A 21,603-nucleotide genomic window follows, 5' to 3' on the forward strand; every position below is an offset into this window, starting at 1 on the left:
GTCATCAAATAAATTTTTCAAGAACCATGTCTAAGAATTTTTCAACTACCACAACTAAAGGAAAATATTGTTCATTAAGGTCATGAGCAACAACCACTAATAATATACCACCATATGGGCCTTTGAGAAAACACCCCTACAATCTAGTAATTGGCCTACATGCAGCCTTGAAGCCATTTTTCACTGCTTCCAAATACATATACAATCTTCTAAATACGTGCAGATGATCTATATATGGCTTATCCATGATAAAACAAAATGTGAATCTCGAATTTTTTGGCTTAATTTCCAAACAATAGTCCCTCAAGCAAGTATATTCTTCTTTACAAACCCCCTCAATCATCTCTCTTGCAATTTTTCTTGCCTTAAAATGCATCGTTAATTGATGGTTAAGCCATGTAATCTTTTTTTATGGTTGTTTACACCTCTGACAATTTAATATTTTATTTATTTTGACATTGTCAACTATTTTTTCAGCAATTCACTCTAATGAAGCCCTCTTTGCATTGATTGTTACTCCACATGCATGCCTTAGATTCAATGTCTCTTTAGCCAATAAGTTAGGAAGTCACTTTCTTTGTTAACAAACATTAGCCAGCCACATCTTTTCACACTTTTCACTTTACATCTCTCTTTATCATTTTTTATATAGTCAAATGCATAATCATTCAACACAAAGTGCTCCTTTAAAGTACCCCTAAATTGTTTGATTGAAGTAAACTCCATTCCCAAAGTAAATTTGAAGCCCTTGCACATCTTCATTAGATTATGCTTGTAGTAATTTGTTATTGGCTTATCTTCATCTTCATCAATTGCGTAGTCTTTATATAACTCATCATCTTCTAGTTTTGATAACAAATCACTAATGTTCTCATCCAACATTGTAGAAGAAGGAACAATTTGTAAATCTGCATGTTAGTGTTCTAACACATTTGAATTGCTCCCACTACCTTGTCTCATATCCTCCATTATGTCAATGTGTCGATAAATTGATTGAAGCAATCATCTCCCAAATCTACTTCATCACTATCATTTAAGTATTCTAGCATTTCATCGCCACTCGCTCCTTCTATCTTTTCTTGATGCTCCATTGTATACCTAAGATTTAATACCTTAACTTGCATATTAGGTTTGAATTTTCTAATTTTTAATCTAAGACAATTTTTTTTAAAACAATATACTGATGGTCGGGCATTTAGACAGACAAGAGAATATCTTGAGACAAAACACAACTTTGGCCACTTCTATATATTATAAATAAATAGTAATTAGAATCGTGTGATGACCAAATGGGATTTTGCTTTTAATATTTCAAACCCAAAAAAAATGTAGACAAACTAAGAATAGCATTTGAAAAGTAAAAGATGTAGAGATTGAAAAAAGATGAAGCAAGTGAAAAAAAACACAATAAATTAAAAATAGATATAGTAGAAATTGAGGAAAAAAAGCATGTAGAAACCTAGCACGTGCAAGCTATCTGGATTAACCTTCAAGAGAGAGAAAAAATAATGAAGCAAGAAGACATTGATTGTCTTGCTAACTTTATGGAGCTTGACCATGATGATTTTATGTCCTTCTTCTCTACATTAGTATTGAAACTCGATGGAATAGAAGAAATAATGAGCTATACCTAAGTATGAAGCTTCTTGGTTATGCTTCTGCTTTTATGTCTTCAGTTTACACAAGTAGATCTAAGTTGGCTTACTTCAAAAAATGTATTTGTTTTTCTATGTGGATGCTTGGTCAGATTTGATGTGTAGAAAATTATCCGGTTATTTGTCACTTCATTGCTACTTAATAGTTTTTTTAACACTGTTAGCACTTATTTAATGTTTTAAATAGAGCTATCAATTAGGGTTGAGCTCATCGGGCTAGCCTTTTTAAGCCCGAAAATAACTAAGGCTGAGCCACTATTTTGGAGCAAAAAATGATAATTCAGGCTTAAAAGGTTAGCCCTTTTAAGCTTGAAAATAAAAGGGTTAGCCCTTTTAAGCTCTTTTATTATTTTTTAAAAAATAAAAATAGAAGATTAAATATATAACTAAAAGAAATGAACATATTAGACTTGTTCATCCTTCTACCATTCATTCATTAAGATTTAACTGATAATGTTAGTCGAGTCTAATTTTTATTGGTATTAATTTTGATGTTGTCATTTGATATTAGACATGGATATTTAAGTTTTCTTTATTTGTTGTGGTGTGAATTAATTTAAATTTATTTTTTTAAATTTAATTTTATGTGTAATAATTTTTTTAGGATTATAAATATATTTTTTAAAACTTTAAATTGAAAAAAAATAAAAAAAAATAGGGCCGAGGCCTTGAGAGTTGATCCTTTAGCCCTGAGGGTTAGGCTGAGCCTTGTAAAAGAAAATCTCAAAGTATAATTGAACTTATTAAAGCTAGCTTGTTTAGACCTTGCTTTTTTAAGGGTCGGCTATAATTGACAGCCGTAGTTTTAAATATAAAGAACTAACGGATCTAATCAAATAAATTTAAAGCACCCAATAAAAAGAAAAAAAATTATAAGGACCTAATTAAAAACTCGAGAAAACTATAAGGATTGGGGGATTAATTTTTCTGATTAAAAATATTGTGATTATGAGATGATGTAGAGATGAAGCATTAAAACCTACAAAAAAAAAAGGGAGAATGATAGAGAGTTCTTAAAAGGATCAATTAATTCAAGTTAAATCTCAAGTGTTAAATTTTAAAAATTTGCTACTTAATTTCTTAATTTTACAACTCTATTGTGATGAATTTATAACTTATATTCTAAATTTTAACATAAAAAATAAATTTTTTTATTCTTCAATTATGTTAAAATTTTAAAAATAAGTTATAAATTCATCACAATGTAGTTATAAAATTAAAAGATAGACTTGTAAATTTTTAGGGCTTGTCATTTGAAACCTAACTTGAATTAATTAATCCTTTTGGATCTCTTTGTCATTCTCCTGTATAAAAAATTCAAAGTTTGTAAAGTACAAATGTATTTTGGTGCTCTCACAAGTCATCTACTCTAACCATTTTTAACTAGAAGCAATGTTTATACTCCATTCGTTAAAAAAATATAAGTCATTTTTTAAGGGATTGAATGTTAAAAAATATAAAGTATTTTTAATTTTTTGAAATGTAATGATTACTTTTTCTTTTCAAAAGTGCCTTTATTGATGAATGATTTTATATTTATTATAGAGTATTTAATAGGGATAAATATGAAAAAATAAAGTTAATTTAAAAGTAAGTAATTATTTTATTAGATGTTGAAATTTAGTTAAAAATATTTTACATTCTTGATAGAGGGAGTATCATTTTTTATTTTTATAAGCAAAACAACAATTTTTAAGAATGAACATTTGACACAACAAGAACATAAAAGACGTATTAATCTGAAACGGGAATCAGTAGAAGACAGAGTCGTGCAACTTGAAGGGGTCAAGAGCAATGGAATTGATTATAATTAAGTAATCAATGAAGGTGATCAGGCCTGTCAAATTAAACGAATCATCACTTTGCAAATTTCGCCTATCTAATCATGACTGTCACTGCTACACGTGGCGGAAATTGTGCACAATTAATTCGGCCATCTTTATTTTTCTCATCTTGTATTTCATAGAACCAAGGGATTACTGTTTTTTTTTTTTTTAATTAGAAAGATGTTGCGCATCCATCACATGATTAAAATACACCACCTTTTCTAAGAGTTCAAATCCATGACTTAAAAAATATTTGGTTAAAATATACTTATAATACTCTAATTTTATATAAAATTTTAATTTAATCTCTTAATTTTATGAAGTATCTTTTTAATCCTTTAATCTCAATATCATTAATTTTAAATAATTATTTTTTATGTTAATCATTATTATTTTTTAAAAAATAAACTTAATATGTTGAGAATATTTTATCAATATTTAAAAGTTCAATGTAAAAATTTGTTGAGATGAAACTAATAGTGCTAGGAATAAAGAATTAAAAAAACATTTTATAAAATTAAAAAATTAAAATAAAATTTTGTATAAAGATAAATGATTAAATATATACTTCAGCAAACAAATTTTAAAAGTTACTGATGGACGTATGATAATTGAGGCGAGGAATCAGCCCGTCCGTCATCGTGTCATTGTTTTAGGAGATACTACCTCGAATATTTGTTGCAAGGTATAGTATATGCAATCATGAGGTATAATGATTTTTTGTTTTTTCTTGTTTTTTTTTTTACTGTTATGTGAAATTTTATTGTTTTGATGGGAAAGGGAGTGTAAAAACAGATATTTAAACTAATCATTTAACGCTGAGTTGTGAGGTTTTCCGAATATCTATTCATTCATGCAAGTGTTACCTTAATTACCCCAACCAGGACATGTGTGAAAAGGAAAAACTATATAAAGTATGTTGAGTAGACATGTCGAATAGAACTGGAGGAAGGGCTGAGAAATATCGTTCCACCTAATAAGGTGTGTGCACAAGAAGTATCGAGGGAGAAGACCTGCTTGTGTGAGGGTGAATGTGATGTGATGTGGCCAGGAACGAGCCGGGTCAAACAATCTGCGAGCAACTCAGGAGCTTGAGATTAGATGTTGAACTGGATGGCCAGTCAAACTGAATGAATATTTAACTGCCTTTTCTTTCTTGTTTTTCTCGGAATATGTCCTGTGGATATTTGATACATTGAGAGATTAGAGGGAGATAGAGCGTTGACTTTTGAATAAATGGAAGGGTACGGCTGGGGAGTCCATGCATGGCCACTCTCAAATTCAAATGAAAATAATGACCGTTGAAACGGTCTGCTGTATATGGATATCGTCCTCCCTTCTTTCCTCGCCTTCCAGAAGCCGATCCTTCTAAAATGATGTCCGCGCTTACGACACCCCTTCCACGTTTAATTCCCAGCCTTACCGCTTCCATTCCTTATTCTCCTTCTTATATCCAATGATCTCCTATTCCAGATATTTGCCTATACCATCAATCAAAACTTGGCTCTTCTTCTTCTTCTTGTTATCATCATTTCTTCACAAGGATCGACTTTGTCATGGGTCACTTTTCAAAATATATATATTAACACAATTTAATCTTGTTTACTTCGTCGTGGTTTATGTTACAGGCAATTATTTTCCTATTCGACTGATCCTTCTCCTTCCCACGATCCTATCATTTTTACTACTCATGAAACGCATCAACAAGTGAAGAACCGAAGAACGTTCCAATTTTTACTGCTTAATTTATCACATCCTGGACTAAAAACACACACACACACACACACACAGATAGAGAGAGTAATTTGGTGTACTAGTGGAGGAATGAAAGAATGTGCCATGGTGGAGGCTTCAGCTCTCGATTGCCACACCTAGAGCTGTGCAAACGGGTTGCAGGCCAGCTTTCCATGGGCTAGCACATTAGGAGATTGGGTTGGATCAGTCCGCCAAAATAAATAGATTAGAAAAACCTAACTTAACTCATACATTGACGGGCTAGCGAACCTGTGAGCCAACCTATAAAATGTAATTTTATTTTTAGAAATTATTTAAAAATTATAATCAACATATCATATATATAGATAATGATTTTCTCATGTTATTTTTTAAAATAAAATTTGAATATAAATCTAAATTATTTTTATCAACTAATTTATATTTATAAATTCAATTAATAGATCTTATGAGATTAAAAAATAATATATATTTAAAATATTTATATAAAAAATAATAAATAATTAATTTACAAATTATAATAAAAATTTCATTTGCAAATTATAAAAAATATTTGCATAATCTTTCAAATATAAAGAATATGATTGAGACTCATAAATTATAAATTTGAGAAATATATTCATTATTGTAGATTTATAAAAAGATATATTATGATTGAAAAATAAATTATTTTTTTTTAAAAATAGGCTAACCCACGAGTCAGCCCGTTTAACCCACGAGCCAGCCTGTTTTAACCCGTCATTTCTAGCCCAACCCATTTTAAAAAATGAGTTAATTCTTTCAATCCAACCCATCAAAAATTGTGAATTAAACGGGTTAGTCTGCAGGCTCAATCTATTTTCCCGACTCCACACCTAAGCCATGGAGTATGAACTCAATGGGACACCGTGTTAAACGGCTGGAGACGAAGAGGGAACGGCTCAAAATTTTTGGGCTGAAAGTGGGCGCCCCGTTTTTTGGGTCAAGATATTGACCGGCTTGAAGCCCCAGCCAGACCAGTGAGCCCAAGTAGCTAGTGGGCCTCTCTTGCTTGAGAATTTCGAGCCACAGCCTGCTACGATTTGAGTTGAAATAGATTAATTTCTCCAGCGAGACTCGCCCTTCTTTCTTTCCTTTTTCAAAAATAGAATATTCAACCATAATTTATATTATTAATTTTGATGATATTGGAATCGTGGAGTTCAACACAACACGCACCATTTAGTAATTGAGGGTTTTGTTCCGGTACTTCTCCTGGTGTGTACGGTCTGGTTTTATATAGAGCCCACGGAAAAATATTAAGCAGTAGCTAATACAAACCACAAGGTGTTCCGGCCAAAAAAAAAAAAAAAACCATAAGGGCTATCACACATATATGCCTTTTTACTAATAGGAATACATGAACAAATTAAAGAGATAGGAGGGAGAGAAAAAGTGTTAGAGGTGGGGTGGGGGGAAGACGCAATAAGAACAAAAATGCAAGTTGGGAATGTCAACTTCAGAATGGACCCCAAGAAAATAGCAAAATGAATTGGAGAGCGGACATGAAAATCCGAAAATGCTTCGTCTAGGTCTCCCTTTAATTAGGCCTATGTCGTTTGGAATTTTGTTTAGGTTCAAAGCAACCATTATCGCCATCATTATCATGATGACCAATTTGTTAATTACTAATTCAACCCTCTCTTATTATTTTATTCCTTTTCCACACACTTGCTTCCGCCAGCTGATCTCAGACAACAACATGATTGAAGAACCTCCAAAATTATTACAGGCCACTGACTTAATAACTGATACTATGGATTGCAGGACAACTAGAAGGGAAAGAGACATATGACAGTTAAGCTAGCATAGCTTCTTAGTTAATTGGCACAATTATTACGGGAGAAACAATAATAATCACAGGCATATGTTATAACTCATTGTTGTGTAGTTGGGATTCCCCTGTTATTTGATCCCCTTGTCATGATCGGCACCAGTCATTACCACCTAGTTCGGATCCTCCAACTTCCTCCTAACTGGGATGGTCCTCCGCTCGTTTCCGTTAATTATTCTCGGCGACAAATTACCTTGTAGGGATGATCATGGAAGTTAATGAATGCACATTCAAATAGTTGGAACTAAACTATTAATTAATTAATGGATGCATTGTAATATACTAATGCGTAATAATTGTACAGTTTGGTGTTGTGCGTGCGTGCATGCATGTCGAATAGCTATGCGGTCTACATATACATAGGAAGCTATAGGACGTGAAATACTGAAAATATCTTCACACGAAATGACAATGGGAATTTTTTAATACACATTAAATCGCGGGGGCCTCGTCTCAGAACTATCTTCCAACCACGTGTTATGTGACCTTCCTGTGATTGAAAATTATTTTAAAACTGTACACGAATATCGATAGCGTTATGGCTTTCATGTACGTGTGGGCGTGTGGTCGAGTGCTCATGACTCATATTGGGTTATAAGTATTTGATAATGCGTGTTAGACTGGGACAGGGAATTGCCTTCATGCACAGCCTGAGATAGTTAATTGGATCACGATTTGTCTGCTATAACTTAATTAAATAAATATAAAAAGAAATGGGGTAGATGCAGGGAGGGAAATGCATGCCATTTTCTTTATTCAGGAAATAAACGATATATACGTATTAGGAAATTAACGAAAGTCGTGAGTGAGGAATGCGAATGGATTCTAAGATACAGATAAAGAGAAATATACAAGCACGCATATAAAGAGTACACGAATACTTACTTTATAATGACCGTTCCATTTAGATATGAAGTTCAGCTGGCCGGTAACGACGCTGATGAAGGAGAAGGAGTCATACAATATAATATATGGCTCTTGTAAATGTAGTGGATAATGAATATTTATAAAGATAAACATAGGTACCGGATATGTTTAAATGGAAGCATTGATTAAGAAAAAACAGGAGGAAAAATATATTTTCGCTTGATAGGAGTAGAAAATGAGAAAGAAAAAATGAGGGAGGAAAAACATACAAGGCACCAGGGACACACGTGTATATTTATACTCCCTTCGACTCTATTTATAAATCACATTTTAAAAAATTTATTTAATTTCATTTATAAGTTATGGTATGTATTTTTAGATAATATTTAAAAAGTATTTTTAAAATTAACTTTTATGAGAAAAAAAAAGTAATATGATATTATTTTTTAAATTTTTTATATAGAGATATATTTAAAATTTTACATATTTTTACGAACCTCATCAATATTAACATATATAGTTTGTGTTGAGAAGTTGTCTTTAAACAGTGCGGAGAGATTTGAGAGTAAAAAAAACAGGCTGTTTCAGGAATTAGGATAGACCCGGACAAGTGAAAAAGCGTAAAGGAAGGAAGTTGATGCAAACTGTTGCGCTCATGACTCGGTTTGGTGCCCGCTCCTTCATTTCCAGTTCCCTCGCTTGAATATATATATATATATATATATATATATATATTTTGGGGTTTGGTTGTATTTTTTTCTTTTGATATTTGTTGAGCGGACACGTAAATAATAATGGGTAGGATAAAATTGAGTCGGGGCAGGCAGACAAGGGCACAACAACAATATTTGGTGAAAGGAGATCTAGTTTTGCAGGAACGCGAGGGCAGTGGAGGCCCCCACCCACGCTTTCCGAGCCAGCCAGCCATTATATATATATATATATATATATATGATCAGACTAGCTCCCTTGCTCGCTCGTTCATCACATGAATACCAGGTATACCTTGCCCATTGGCTTCCCACATATTTGATTTATCAATACTCAACAGAGAGGAGAACTGGGAGGGAAGGGTTGGTGATTGCCTGATTTTATTTCGCCAATCATCCCCTTTCATTCTCCCAGCTCCGTGGCCGTCCATGGGGGCCTGGTCACACGTGTACGTTCCACGATCAATCTGGAGAGGTGCTTTTCCAAACACGCCCCGACAAATCCCCTCCTTTTACGTCCAATCACACACAGTTTGCCATCTCCGTTGCTGCTCCTTCATATATGAATTCCTTCCTTTGAGATCGTTTTTCACTTAGAGTACACACATCAACACGCTTCGGCCTTCAGGGATGTTGATAGCCTTTCCCTTCTTGATCTTGCTATTGGCTCTGACGCATCGAGTTCTAGAATTTTAACCTCTTGGATGTTGGAAGTTCATGGATGACTATGTATCCTATAAAAAAATTATTTCACTTTTTAACCCTCCACGAGGTTGTGGGCGAGGGGGGATGAAGGGGGTTGCCACCCCGTTCCTAAAAATCAAACTCGTGTCTCGCTTTTTTGAAACCAAATTTCCTGTATTTGACTCTCTTCAACCCTCGCCCGTCATTCTCCTCTTCTTATCTATGCCCAGATCATCACCAATTTTCAATTCTCTCCTCTATTTCAAAGGTTCATTAGATACATTAAGCTGAGTAAATTTATAGTTACCGCTCCCCCTTTCGTGGACTTTCATAAACAACTACATTATATCTCAACATTATATATACAGTTATTGATCTCTTGATGTTCTTGTTCCCTTCTATGCATGCCCTCTCTCATATTTCAACATTCACACTCATACGCTTACTTTATTAACTAAGTCTCTTTCGTCTTGATTAATTCTTACATATTAAAATCGACCCTTGTTAGGTGAGTGAACTGAACCAACAACTCAAGCCTGCATGGCCTGCTGATCATATGCATAATGGGATACCTTTTGAGAGTCTTAAAACAGATTGCCATTGCGTGAGATGTAATGTAATGATGTCTTGGAAATAAAAATGAAGGGTGGCCTGCTCACACCTGGAGATGCCAAAAGCCTTGAGAAGAATCTGATTGGAGGCGAGTGAACTTGTCACTATAACAAACATAATATAATTAATGATAACAACGAAGCAAAGGTATTTGGGACAGTGACGTAAAGAAGGTAGGTGGGGATATATGTTGCGGGCTTGGTCCAAAAATTTCACGATAAAAGCTTTTGGAATGGAGTTGATTTTGCCTGTGCATTAGGATATACATTTGTGGAATTAACAAAGTTTCTCTCTACCTTTTGCGATTGATTTCTCTGGCTGAATTGGCTTCGAAAACTGACCCGTGTGTGGGTCTGCAGGTTCATTGGCAACACATGATTTTTTGCGACTGTGCGGCTCATTATTTTCTCTGTGGCGCAGACATATATACATAATATGTACTGGATCTTGCTCTTTTTCCAAGTTTAAAGAATAAAGCATTGATTATGAGGACCCACCAAAGGCATGGTTTCACATGATGAAAGATTTTAAAGTGATAAGGTTTTTTGTCACTCAGCGCCATCCCTGTCAAATTTATCACTGCTTTTTTATGCTTCTACAGTTCACAGTGAAGTGAGAATAAAGCAAGGGCTTTTCGGGGATACCCCAATCCATCTTTTTATTAGTCGTAGGACAAAGCGAGTTTGCCTTCTCCGCCTCTTCCTATATCAATTCCTGGTACGGTCTTCATATAATGGATTGACACACCCAAGCAAGCATTTTTTTATGATTATAACTCCCCTGAGAATTAGCTTGTCTCTCTCTCCGTGTGTGTGCACAGTAATACTCACGCGTGCACTGCATCTCATCTGCACCATTCTATCATAAGTTGATTCCGCAAGGCAGCTGTGCATTTTACAATTCATTCAAGTGGGCCACTTAATGGTTTTTATATCAGAGACTAGTGTTAATATATAGTTTATGTATAGCTAGATGACCGGGTAATGAAGCTTTTAGATCTAGTTTTGGAATTTGGATTGATGGTCCCTCACAGACGATATTATTATAGCTATATACTATCCTGAAATCTTGGAGCACTACGCTATACTTTAGCAGTATGGTCCCTCACAGGCAATACTATTCGGGCTTGGGTTTAACCCTAGATGAATATATATAATTTTCACAGTTTTGGATTTCCTTAGAATTTGTATTGATACAGTAGTGATTGAAAGGTTAATTAATTATGATGTGGTGTCTCATCATTTATAGGGTGATGATCCATCCCTGCTGTTCTGTACACTGCTAGAATATGAGTGATAATATAACGATAAGCATCGTGTAATTATTGAATTGCATAAGGGACAAAACCAAGAGTAGACCACTGGGTTTTGTTCCGTCGTTCTAGGGCAACAACAAAATCTGAATCCTTGTAATTAAACCTCATTTGTTTCTGTCTATGCACATGTACGCTCATTAACCACGTAAGATGCAGACAAGATTAAGTTTCCTGTATTTTTATCGAGATTCAAATGAACCGAACCTTTCCCTCCACTCTTCAGCCCAACTTGCATGGCAACGCCGCAAATCAGTTAAGCCATTTCACATATAATAATTCGACCCATTACATTAAGTCTTACTAGCTAGCCAGTTAATAAATTAATCAAAATTAATTAGCGACCTTAATTTGCCTACAAAATTTGGAAATTGACTCCAACCAGAGATTAAATGCATGTAGTCCTGTTAAGTCTTATATATATATATATATATATATATAAAATTCCATTCGTGACAGTATATATTTGTTGTAGCTAATATATTGACTTGTGCAATGAAGTGTATGGATTTGAGATATTGAACCGGCCGGCCTAATACCTAAATAATGGCCATAGCCCTAACTACATCCACTACTTATTACTGATTATATTGTAGTTTAGTGTGGATTTACCAACTCTGTCTTCTATCTTTGATCCTCTATCAGGTCGAATTTCTAATATGGACGGTGGTCGCTTGATCATGACACTGCTAGTCATGTTTTTTTAGAATTAATTGATAATTGATTATTTGACCTACCTGGCTAAATTAAAATATCATCGCTAGCTGATTAATGCAGACTTCACATTCATGGTTTATAGTTGTACATGATGAGTGCCTGGGTTTTCGTGTGTTCGTATTCCACGTACACAAATAATATTTGACCTACCTCTGGTATGCATGTTTATTCTCGGGCTCTGCACTTTAGTTAGAGTACCGCTAGTTTTATATGCGTGTGAAACGAACAAAGTCGAGATTATTACTAATTAATGTGCACAATAAGGTTGTCGGTAACGATGTTCTATAATAGTAGCATTATCAACGCCAGCACTAAGTTCTCAAAGTTTTCAATGTTTAATGCTCCTATATATGAGTAGTTGTCATTGTTTAATCATGTCCCTCGTCTTCCATGAAATTTGACAATCAATCCCTTGTGATTTTAAAAACGGAAATATATACAACATTTTTAATAACACAGCTGCTTTTGGCAGGCTGTCCTCTAGAACTGGAAATATATCAATTCCAATCACACATATCCACATAAGAACAAATATATTATACATATACTAGCTCATAAAATATGACAGATTCTTGGGTAATAAGGTAATATTAGACGGAATTTTTTTTTATTATTAAAACATGTGCACCTTGGTACGTTCAGTGTATATTAATAATAACTGGGACAAGACAACTCTTCCCAGTTCAGGTGATGTATACATTACATAATATCATTCCCAAAAAGCCACAAACAGCACTGTCTACTAATGATGCCTATTATATTAACTAATATCAGTATTTAAATATGCAAACCAACAGTATAATTAAGGGTATAAGAGGCCCCCACTTACAAAAGGACAAAGGTGACAAGAGACGGGCAATTTCTCATTTGCTACAGTACTTAAAAAAAAAAACAAGAGCACCTTAAACCTAACAAATTAGTAATCGTACTGATGACCACTGAGAAGATGCTGTCTTCTGTGTATGAACATATTATTCTTTGTTCTTTCTCTAGGCTAATAAAAGGGCTCATCTAACGGGACTAATTAATTGTCATCAATACACTTCATTATCAAGGTATCTATTATAATGTAACGATATTTTTTATTCATTCAATGTTTAAGTTCCAGTTAAGTCTAATGTTTCGCGTGATTAGCTTTAATTTGGAAAAAACTTATTTACATAGCCTTATATATTTAATGTGCTTGTTTTCAATTAAATTAAGACATATGTAAATATTTTATATATTATTTATTTTATAATAAATTTTTGCTATTAATTTAATTAATATATTAAGTTCACTTGTGATAATTTAATTGGGCATAAGTATATTAAGTATAAGGCTATGTATGTAAGTTTTATCTTTTAGGTAGCCAAAACTTTAAACTTTTGATATCAACACTAAAACTATTAGCTATAAATAATTAATCAGTTGGGTGGCACGTAATTGCATTATTTTATCCAGCCTCAAAAGAACTGGGAGCACTCATCATCATCAACGAACTCAGAGTGTAATAATATATATATATATATATATATATATATATAGTGCATATGGTATATATAAGTCCGCTCTTTTTCTATACCTTGTGCTTATTGCTCCTTAAGTTTTGTCACGAGAAATTTTCAGAAAATTCAGAAAGCCGTAATAATCCGATAGCATAGAGACTGGTTATATTATAAATTTATAATCATAGAGAAATTAGGAAGCCACGACGGAAAACAAGTTGCATATTACATAGTTGGAGTGATTTTTGGGAGTTAGGAACATAGGGCTTCCCTATTGCGGAAGGTTTGGCAGCTAGTGTTTGTTTTGAAGCTTACGGATTCTCTGCAAATTTCTGACTGCTGCTGCTCACTCTCTTTTATCTCAAATGGACAAAGTTCATAAGCTTTTTCTCTCTGAGGAATCTCTGATCTCTGAAAATATGTATATCTCTGTGTCAGCCTTTAATTTCTTTTCGAGTTTTTCATCGGAACATGTTCGCTTCTGCCTTCCCACCCCTATTATTGCCCTAATCGCGATCGATCCCTCCTTTTGTCTTCCAATTCCTCCTCATGCTCCTTCATACTACAGCTTCAAACCAAGCTTTTACGTGATGCAATGGCAGCCTCAAAATGCAAATTAAAAAATATATAATATACTCTTTCATGTTAAGTTATTTCCAGTTATTTTTACTTTGTCTTGTACCACGACAGAAAACACTGATACCGCAGAAAAGCTGTTCCCTAGTTGCTGATTCACATGCTATGCAATTTCGTCTTCACTTACTACTCTATATATGGAAAGGATATAGATAATGCAAACGAAAGTTTGGGGGAGTATGTCCATATATATATATATATAGAGAGAGAGAGATGTATATGTAGAGAAAATAGTAGTCATTTCACAAAGGGGCATCCAGAGATAAAATGAGATGGCTCACGAGAGCAACTTAATAATGGCCAGCACGGGACACGACAGGGAACAGGATGCAACTCTCTATGACCACAATGATTAGCTATTGCTATAAGCTTTGATAAGGATATGTCCATATCTAATTACTTTAATTTCCATATTTTCCGTAAAAATAAAAATAGTATTTCATGTCAATTCGTGGTCGTTGATTTATCATGTAAGAGAATCAGCGACGGAAAACCTAGAAAGTAACGCATGCTGTTGATACTGGTTAGGAGTTCAAAGCACAAGCATGTCATTTTACATACCACACTCCGAGCACAGTCCTTAATTTTCTCTGTTTTTTTTTAATATATATATTTGCTTGTTTCTTAATTTATTCACATAAGTTTCTGTTGGAACAATGATTAATAAAAATAAGAATAATAATAATTTCATTATATTTCACGTGCAGGAGTACTGTCCAATGTGTAAGTGAGGGTCTGCCTTTATAAGCCGAAAGAAGTGCTCCCAAGGAGAATCGCATCTCGGTTTAGTTGTATAGTTTATACTTCTGAAATCTCTCTCTATATCTATAACTCATCACCACCAGATCTAGACGTGAAAAATTGAGTGTTGTATTTATGTGCCTCCCTGAGGGAGAGAGAGACAGCCAGAGCTCGATGGCGCTGGAAGCCGTGGTTTTCCCTCAAGACTACCCATTCGGCTATGGCGCTGCCAAGGATCTCTATCCCCTCTGGCCCTTCCACGACGATTTCAACCTTCACAAACAGGAAGACCACCACGACGGCTTTCTCAATCTTCTTGACGACCAAACAGAAAATTATGGTTTCGGAGACTGGACTAATATTTGCTCTTCTGAACTGCATCTCCCGAATCGCGCGTCCTCCGACACCAGTAACAACCCGACGCCCTCGTCGGAAGCCCTTCAAGCGGATTCCTCGAATTCTCGTCCCAAGAGACGCAGGGCAAGGACCCGAAAGAACAAGGAGGAGATCGAGAACCAGAGAATGACGCACATTGCAGTGGAGCGCAATCGAAGAAAGCAGATGAACGAGTACCTCTCTGTTCTTCGCTCTCTCATGCCTGACTCCTACGTCCAAAGGGTACCTTTTGATTTCATTCGTCGCGTATTTTGCAGGAGGCAGGGACGGGGTAATAATTTCGTGAACTGAATGATTATGCAGGGCGATCAGGCGTCTATAATAGGAGGGGCCATCAATTTTGTGAAGGAGCTGGAGCAGAGGCTGCAGTTTCTGGGGAGCCAGAAATCTGAGAAGACGCCGTTCTCAGAGTTCTTCACGTTTCCGCAGTACTCGACGAGTCCGAGCGGGAGCGGGGAGAGTCCGATGATGACGGGGGGGGCACCGTCGGGGACGTGCATCGCAGATATAGAGGTGACGATGGTGGAGAGCCACGCGAATCTGAAAATAAGGTCAAGGAAGCGACCGAAGCAGCTGCTGAGGATAGTGTCGGCGCTGTACAGCATGCGTCTCACGATCTTGCATCTCAACGTGACCACAACCGCCGATATCGTGCTCTACTGCATCAGCGTCAAGGTATGCACATAGATATCTCTTTCTCTCTGGGGTGCTTGTTTTGAGGTGGTGAATTCAATTAATAATTGATAACGGGAATTTAATTTGGGCGGGAGCAGTTGGAAGAAGAATGCAAGCTGGGATCGGTGGAAGAGATAGCAGGAGCAGTGTACAAAACGCTGGAGGGGATGGAACAAGAGTGCGGGGTGCAGAATCAAGACCCGACTGGTGTGGGGTATACATAATTTTGTTAAAAGCTGGGGCGAACGAGTGATGAATCAAACAAGTGGGAGTTGAGTCTCATGGGAGAGGGAGGCTGTAGGAATGGGGCTGGAGGCAGACACAGAAAGCGAGGGTTGGTCAATTCTGTTGTGCCTGCCTGCCTTCTTTTCATGGTGGTAGGCCCTCATCTTCGCTCTCTTCTTCAATAAATTCCACCTTCCAACCCCCCCACCCCTTTTTCTTCCCTCCACCAAAATGTTCATTCTCATCAGCTTCTCCCTCTTCTCCTCGTGTGAATTCCAAATCACTCGCGAAATATAATTTAACTTTTTTTATGTTATTTTATATTTTTATTCATGTGTATTATCAATCACTGATAATAAGTTGAGGATTTTCAAGTATTAAATTATTTACTTTCTGAATTCAAGCATACTTAAAGCACGCGCGCGTTTCTTTTCTTTTCTTGAGAAAAATAAATTTCTTTAATTTGATGGAGCGTGTGGCTCGCTGACAGCAAAACAAATGGCAGCCAGATCAGCAGGAATGCCGAGGTCGGATTACACGGAGGGAATATGGTTCAGGAGTAAATCAAATTAGGGATGAATAATGGAATCGTGCGTACAATTACAGGAGTGAATGAGGAAGGATGATTAATTAGATGAGCTTTTTTGTGGAATCATGATTTGACTCCGAAGTGACCGTTACTGTTGCGAGATTAAATAAGCATAAAATTAGCAAAAAGTTGGTAGATTTGCAATATAGACGGGGGAATTTATCTTGTAATCATATAATTAAAAAAGTTGAAATAATGACACTCTTCTTTGTGCTTATGCCTCATAGTTTAGTTAATGGGGGCAGTCAGTGATTTGCGTGACTCGGTCCCTACCTCCGGCCACTTGGCACCGGACAGCGTGCAAAGAGTGGGGTCGAGGGAAAGGCGAAGATAATTTGAGCCCGCGGCGGGGTCCGTCCATAAAGCTTCTGCGAAGCTAGCGGCCGTTTCTCCCTTGTCCCTCTTTAGCTCGGACACGTTTGGGCAATTAATTTGAAACGCTACCCTTGTTGGAATTTTAAAGCACGCGCCGGAGACCCTTTAGTTGCAAATTTTGAAATTTCAACATTAATTCAAAATTTTAAGGATGACAGGTTTGATTTAGATCGTTTTGGGCCCACCACATATGTGTATTATCAGGCGGCAAAAAGTAGGTGTTCACGGGACGGGACACGGCCCGTCCCGAGAAAAAGATCGGGACTGAATTTTGGTCCCGTGTCCCGTCCCGTCCCGAAAGTCGTCCCGTCCCGTTAAGAGTCGGGACGGGACCGGGACAAGATCGGGACGTCCCGCCGTCCCGATAAATGGAATAATATCGAAAAAAGATCTGGATAATAACATTCATTAAAATTTTAAATCATATAATTTATTAAGTTTAAAATCAAAACAACACAAGTACATAAATAACAATAATTTAAAATCAATTATTGAATTATATTAATCATAACTACACATTATAATAATAAATACAAATGATCTTTATACTATAAGATTAGTAACAACAGACAAGTCAAACATAACATCAAATCATTGTTCTTCTACTTTAGTGAAGATGTACTAAGCTAATTACTCTTCTAAAATTATAATTGATATAATTAATATAAGTATAAATTATATTAATATAATTAATATATTTAAAATAAAAAATAATATATATAATATTCGGGACGGGACGGGACGTCCCGATGGTAATCCCGTGTCCCGTCCCGTCCCGAACCTCTTTTCTGTCCCGTCCCGTAAAGTCTCGTCCCGATTATTTTCGGGCCGGGACAAGACCCGTCCCGATATGATCGGGACGATACCAGACCAATCGGGACGGGTCCGGACTGAACACCCCTAGTAAAAAGTGTAGAAAAGCAAAAGGGTCAAAGAAGAGGCATCATCTACTCGGCGACTTGCTAGTTGCTACTACTTCAATAGGTGGAATTACAGCCTGCGACCGCCAACGACTGATTCCCCAGACCTAACCCTTCTGTCCTCATCCACCTCTGCGTACTATTGTATCCACAAATTTCACATTCTTAAAAAAAAAAAAAAAAATCAGCTGAACATTCAATATATTCCATATTCAAAAAAGAAGAAAAAAAACCATTTTAATTATAATGCCATGAATGTAGTAGTTGTTATTGAAAGTAAAAGGCTGCATGAATCAAAACTGAATGACTAAATTAAAATGGAAAGAACGTGGTTGCACAAGGTACTGAGTCAGCATTTGACGATGCTGCCGCTAACACAGTATGCGTGCTGGGTGTAGCATGGTGTACGGGTAATTAGGAGTGCTAATTCATGATGCAATTATTTGTTTACATTATATATCGTCGTGTATCTGGCACCTGCAATAATTTTTGCAATTTAGCAAGACCCAGTAGGAGATCCAAGTGGGGGCCGGATCCATGATTCAGATGGAAAAGCAAGGTAAAGAGCAAAAGTCAGTGGGGCCCTTGAAGTTGTACGATCAGTTCACGGACGAATCACTACAAATTTAATGAACCTTCATTTCTGCTGGTGGGCTTATCGAGCATGTTCTGCAACAATAAAGTTATACGGATCCATATTGATTCTTGAAAGCACCGGCCAGAAGCCTCTCTCAGTCTCTGTCTCTCTGTTTTTGTTTTTTAAGGGATGCTAACTAATATCACACTCCTATTGGACTTGTGTTGTTGACAGCAAATTCAGTCGCTTCTCCCTCTTTCCTTCTCTAAGTGTAAGCATACCATTGGAGGTTTGATTAATAAAATCTGATGATATTTGGACGATGTTTTCTGAAATTAATTATGATAATTAAAGATATTTGGATGATTTTTCACCATCCATTATAAAAAAAAAAATACTCAAATGTTAAGAATTGATTCTCAAATGGATAAAAAAAAATAGCTTCTATAAAATAAAACTTTACAAAATTAAGATTGTTTGGATAAATTTTCGTAAACCTATAATTTTGATTCTAGAATTAATTTCAAAATCCTAACACATTATTCCTTACGTTTGAAAACTATATATGGCAAAGTGTTAGAAACCATTATGGATACACACTTTCCTCGTTATATGTCTAAGATTTTGACAACACATGGATTAGTATTTTTGTATTGAATTACACGTGTTTAAATATTTAGGCCACGTACACTCCTAACAGGGCTGGACACGGCCGGGCATCACTATAGCCTGGCGCCCATCCCAATGTGTATTTTTGGTCAGATTTGGCCCTACTCAAGCAAAATATTTTTTGACCTTTCGTGTGAAATTAATATTAGAATGAAAAATAATAATTTCAAAAACTATGCATAATTAAAAATTATTCATTATTTTTATATATTATCAAATTAAAACTTACTTTAAAAAATTACTGAAAATAAAATATTAAAAATATCAATAATAATGTTAAAAACAAGATGATTCTTGAAATATATTAAGGAATATAATATTATAAAATAATTATTTTTTATTAAAAAATTCAAAAAAAAATACACATATATTTGGGCAAATACTTAAAAAAAAAATAACATAAGGGTAAACTTAAATGGTTTTTGAGCGGATCCTTGTGCAATATTCTTGGAATCTTCTTCTTTGGCTAGGTAATCGTCTTCTATTCTAGCAATATCTCTCAAACCTAGCTTCTTCTCCCCCTCACATGAATTCATTAATGACATGCTGGAAAAATTCTCGTGACTGATGAGAGATGCAATATACAGCATATATGCGCAGGCTCTGAGAGGCTTGGGAATTTTCTCGACGCCCCATGATTGCGTAATGATCGATACCCATATCCTTTGCTGCTGGATTGCTTAATAATAACATTATTTTAGTTTTTGGGGTACAGTGTCAGAGAACTCACATGAACCGCGGAGCTTGGGCGTCTCAGCGTACGTTGGTCTCCTGCATCGTATCGTAAAGAAGCTCCGCTGAGTGTTTTGTTTTAGAAGATTCCGAGTCCTAAACGCCCCCACCCACCCTTCTTTTGTCTTTATCTTCTTGTTCTCTTCTATAGCCCTCACCACTTTCCAGGGATTCCAATTCATCTCTACCTCTAGACTTAAATATATCCTGCCAGAGGAAGATGTTCAAGGCAAAGTGTTTATTATATATATATATATATATATAATAAACACTTTCCAGGGATTCAGATTATATGTATGTGATTTGGATCTAGCTTGGGGCTGAATTCCTGAGCAAGAAAAAGAAATATATATACAGAACAAAAAGGAAAAAGCCTGGGGCAGAGCTATCAACGTAGAACAATCACGGATCAGAGCAAAGCAACAGGAGGACCAAGTCGCTGGAAAATCAAAGATGAATGCTTTGTGAAAAAGAAAGAAAGTGAACGTTGAATATACCCTCTCGCTACATATGAATGACTAGTGTTGGTCCACAAGTGACATTATTCTACTTCCTTTTAGATCAATGACACAATTCATGATGCACTTATTCTTTTCTCAGCATGATGATCAAGAACTAAAATTATTCCCTTTTCACCCATAAAATCGAGAGAATCTTGTAGAGTATAATTGAGCAAAAAAGATGATGGAGACGATGGCCAACTCGAGCCGGCCCAGATATATTCCTTTCTCCATCCCTCTCTTTCCCTGCAAGTTTACGATCTAACAGCCCATAGTGATCCGGCCCGGCTTGACTTCCTTCTGTCTGACACTTTTTTTGTACCTCCCCCATACAAACCTTAACTCGCAAATCATCACTCAAATATTTGGAATACTTCCGAAAAACAACCAACTCTTTCCATTTCATAGAGTAATATTAATTTCTGACAATGAGAATTTTCTCGAGGAACATACGGTGGTCGAAATTATATACTACGTGCAACCTATACCTTACCCAATAAAAAGTTACTTGCATCTCTAACAACACACAAAACATTTCCAACTTTGACATCACAGAAACTGACAAAATTTCACTGCTTGGACAGTAGACACAGCATGGGTGTAAGCTTTTTCATGCAAAAAGTTTTCGTTGGCTACAATTTTCATGTAAAAAGCTGCCATCATTGGAGCGTCCTTCTTACTTTATTGGGTCAATCAGTCCTTGGTTCTAGCGAACGCCTTCACGCAAAAGCTTGAGGCTCCTTCTGGAACCTCCATCTCACGTCAGCACAGCATTAAGTGATTCAATCCTAATTTTTTTTTATAAAAACACTTTCATTATTTTTTCCAGTAAGCACAAGTAGGCCCCAGTAGAAAATATTTTTTCTTTGAAATGCTGAAAGTAATAGATAAGCTTTCTTAACCTCATTTATAGGAGTAATGTTTAAAAACTTTTCATGCACTGCGTCTCTAATCAAAATGGAATCATGGCTCTATCGTCATAGTAATACTAAAAACACAGTAATTTCAATTAAATAAAACAAAGGTTTTAAATTTATAAGAACTGATAGTTGGGCCCAATTAGGAGAGATACTCGTAAGTAGTTTGAGAAAATTATAAAAAAAAAATTTAAT

The 21,603-nt window shown here is 35.6% G+C and overlaps 1 protein-coding gene across 1 annotated transcript; it reads left to right on the top strand.

Annotated features, from left to right (window-relative positions):
- Positions 1-14,843: 14,843 nt before the first annotated feature.
- Positions 14,844-16,527, top strand: LOC129305113 (transcription factor bHLH96-like). Its single transcript, XM_054945044.1, has 3 exons — positions 14,844-15,451; positions 15,533-15,904; positions 16,003-16,527. The coding sequence occupies exons 1-3, from the start codon at positions 14,969-14,971 to the stop codon at positions 16,126-16,128; spliced, it is 981 nt and encodes a 326-aa protein (XP_054801019.1). The 5' UTR covers positions 14,844-14,968; the 3' UTR covers positions 16,129-16,527.
- Positions 16,528-21,603: the final 5,076 nt, after the last annotated feature.

The sequence above is a fragment of the Prosopis cineraria genome, unplaced genomic scaffold (genome assembly GCF_029017545.1).
Source record: "Prosopis cineraria cultivar Desert tree isolate PC_DT_omini unplaced genomic scaffold, ASM2901754v1 PC3, whole genome shotgun sequence".
NCBI classification, from domain to species: Eukaryota; Viridiplantae; Streptophyta; class Magnoliopsida; order Fabales; family Fabaceae; genus Prosopis; species Prosopis cineraria.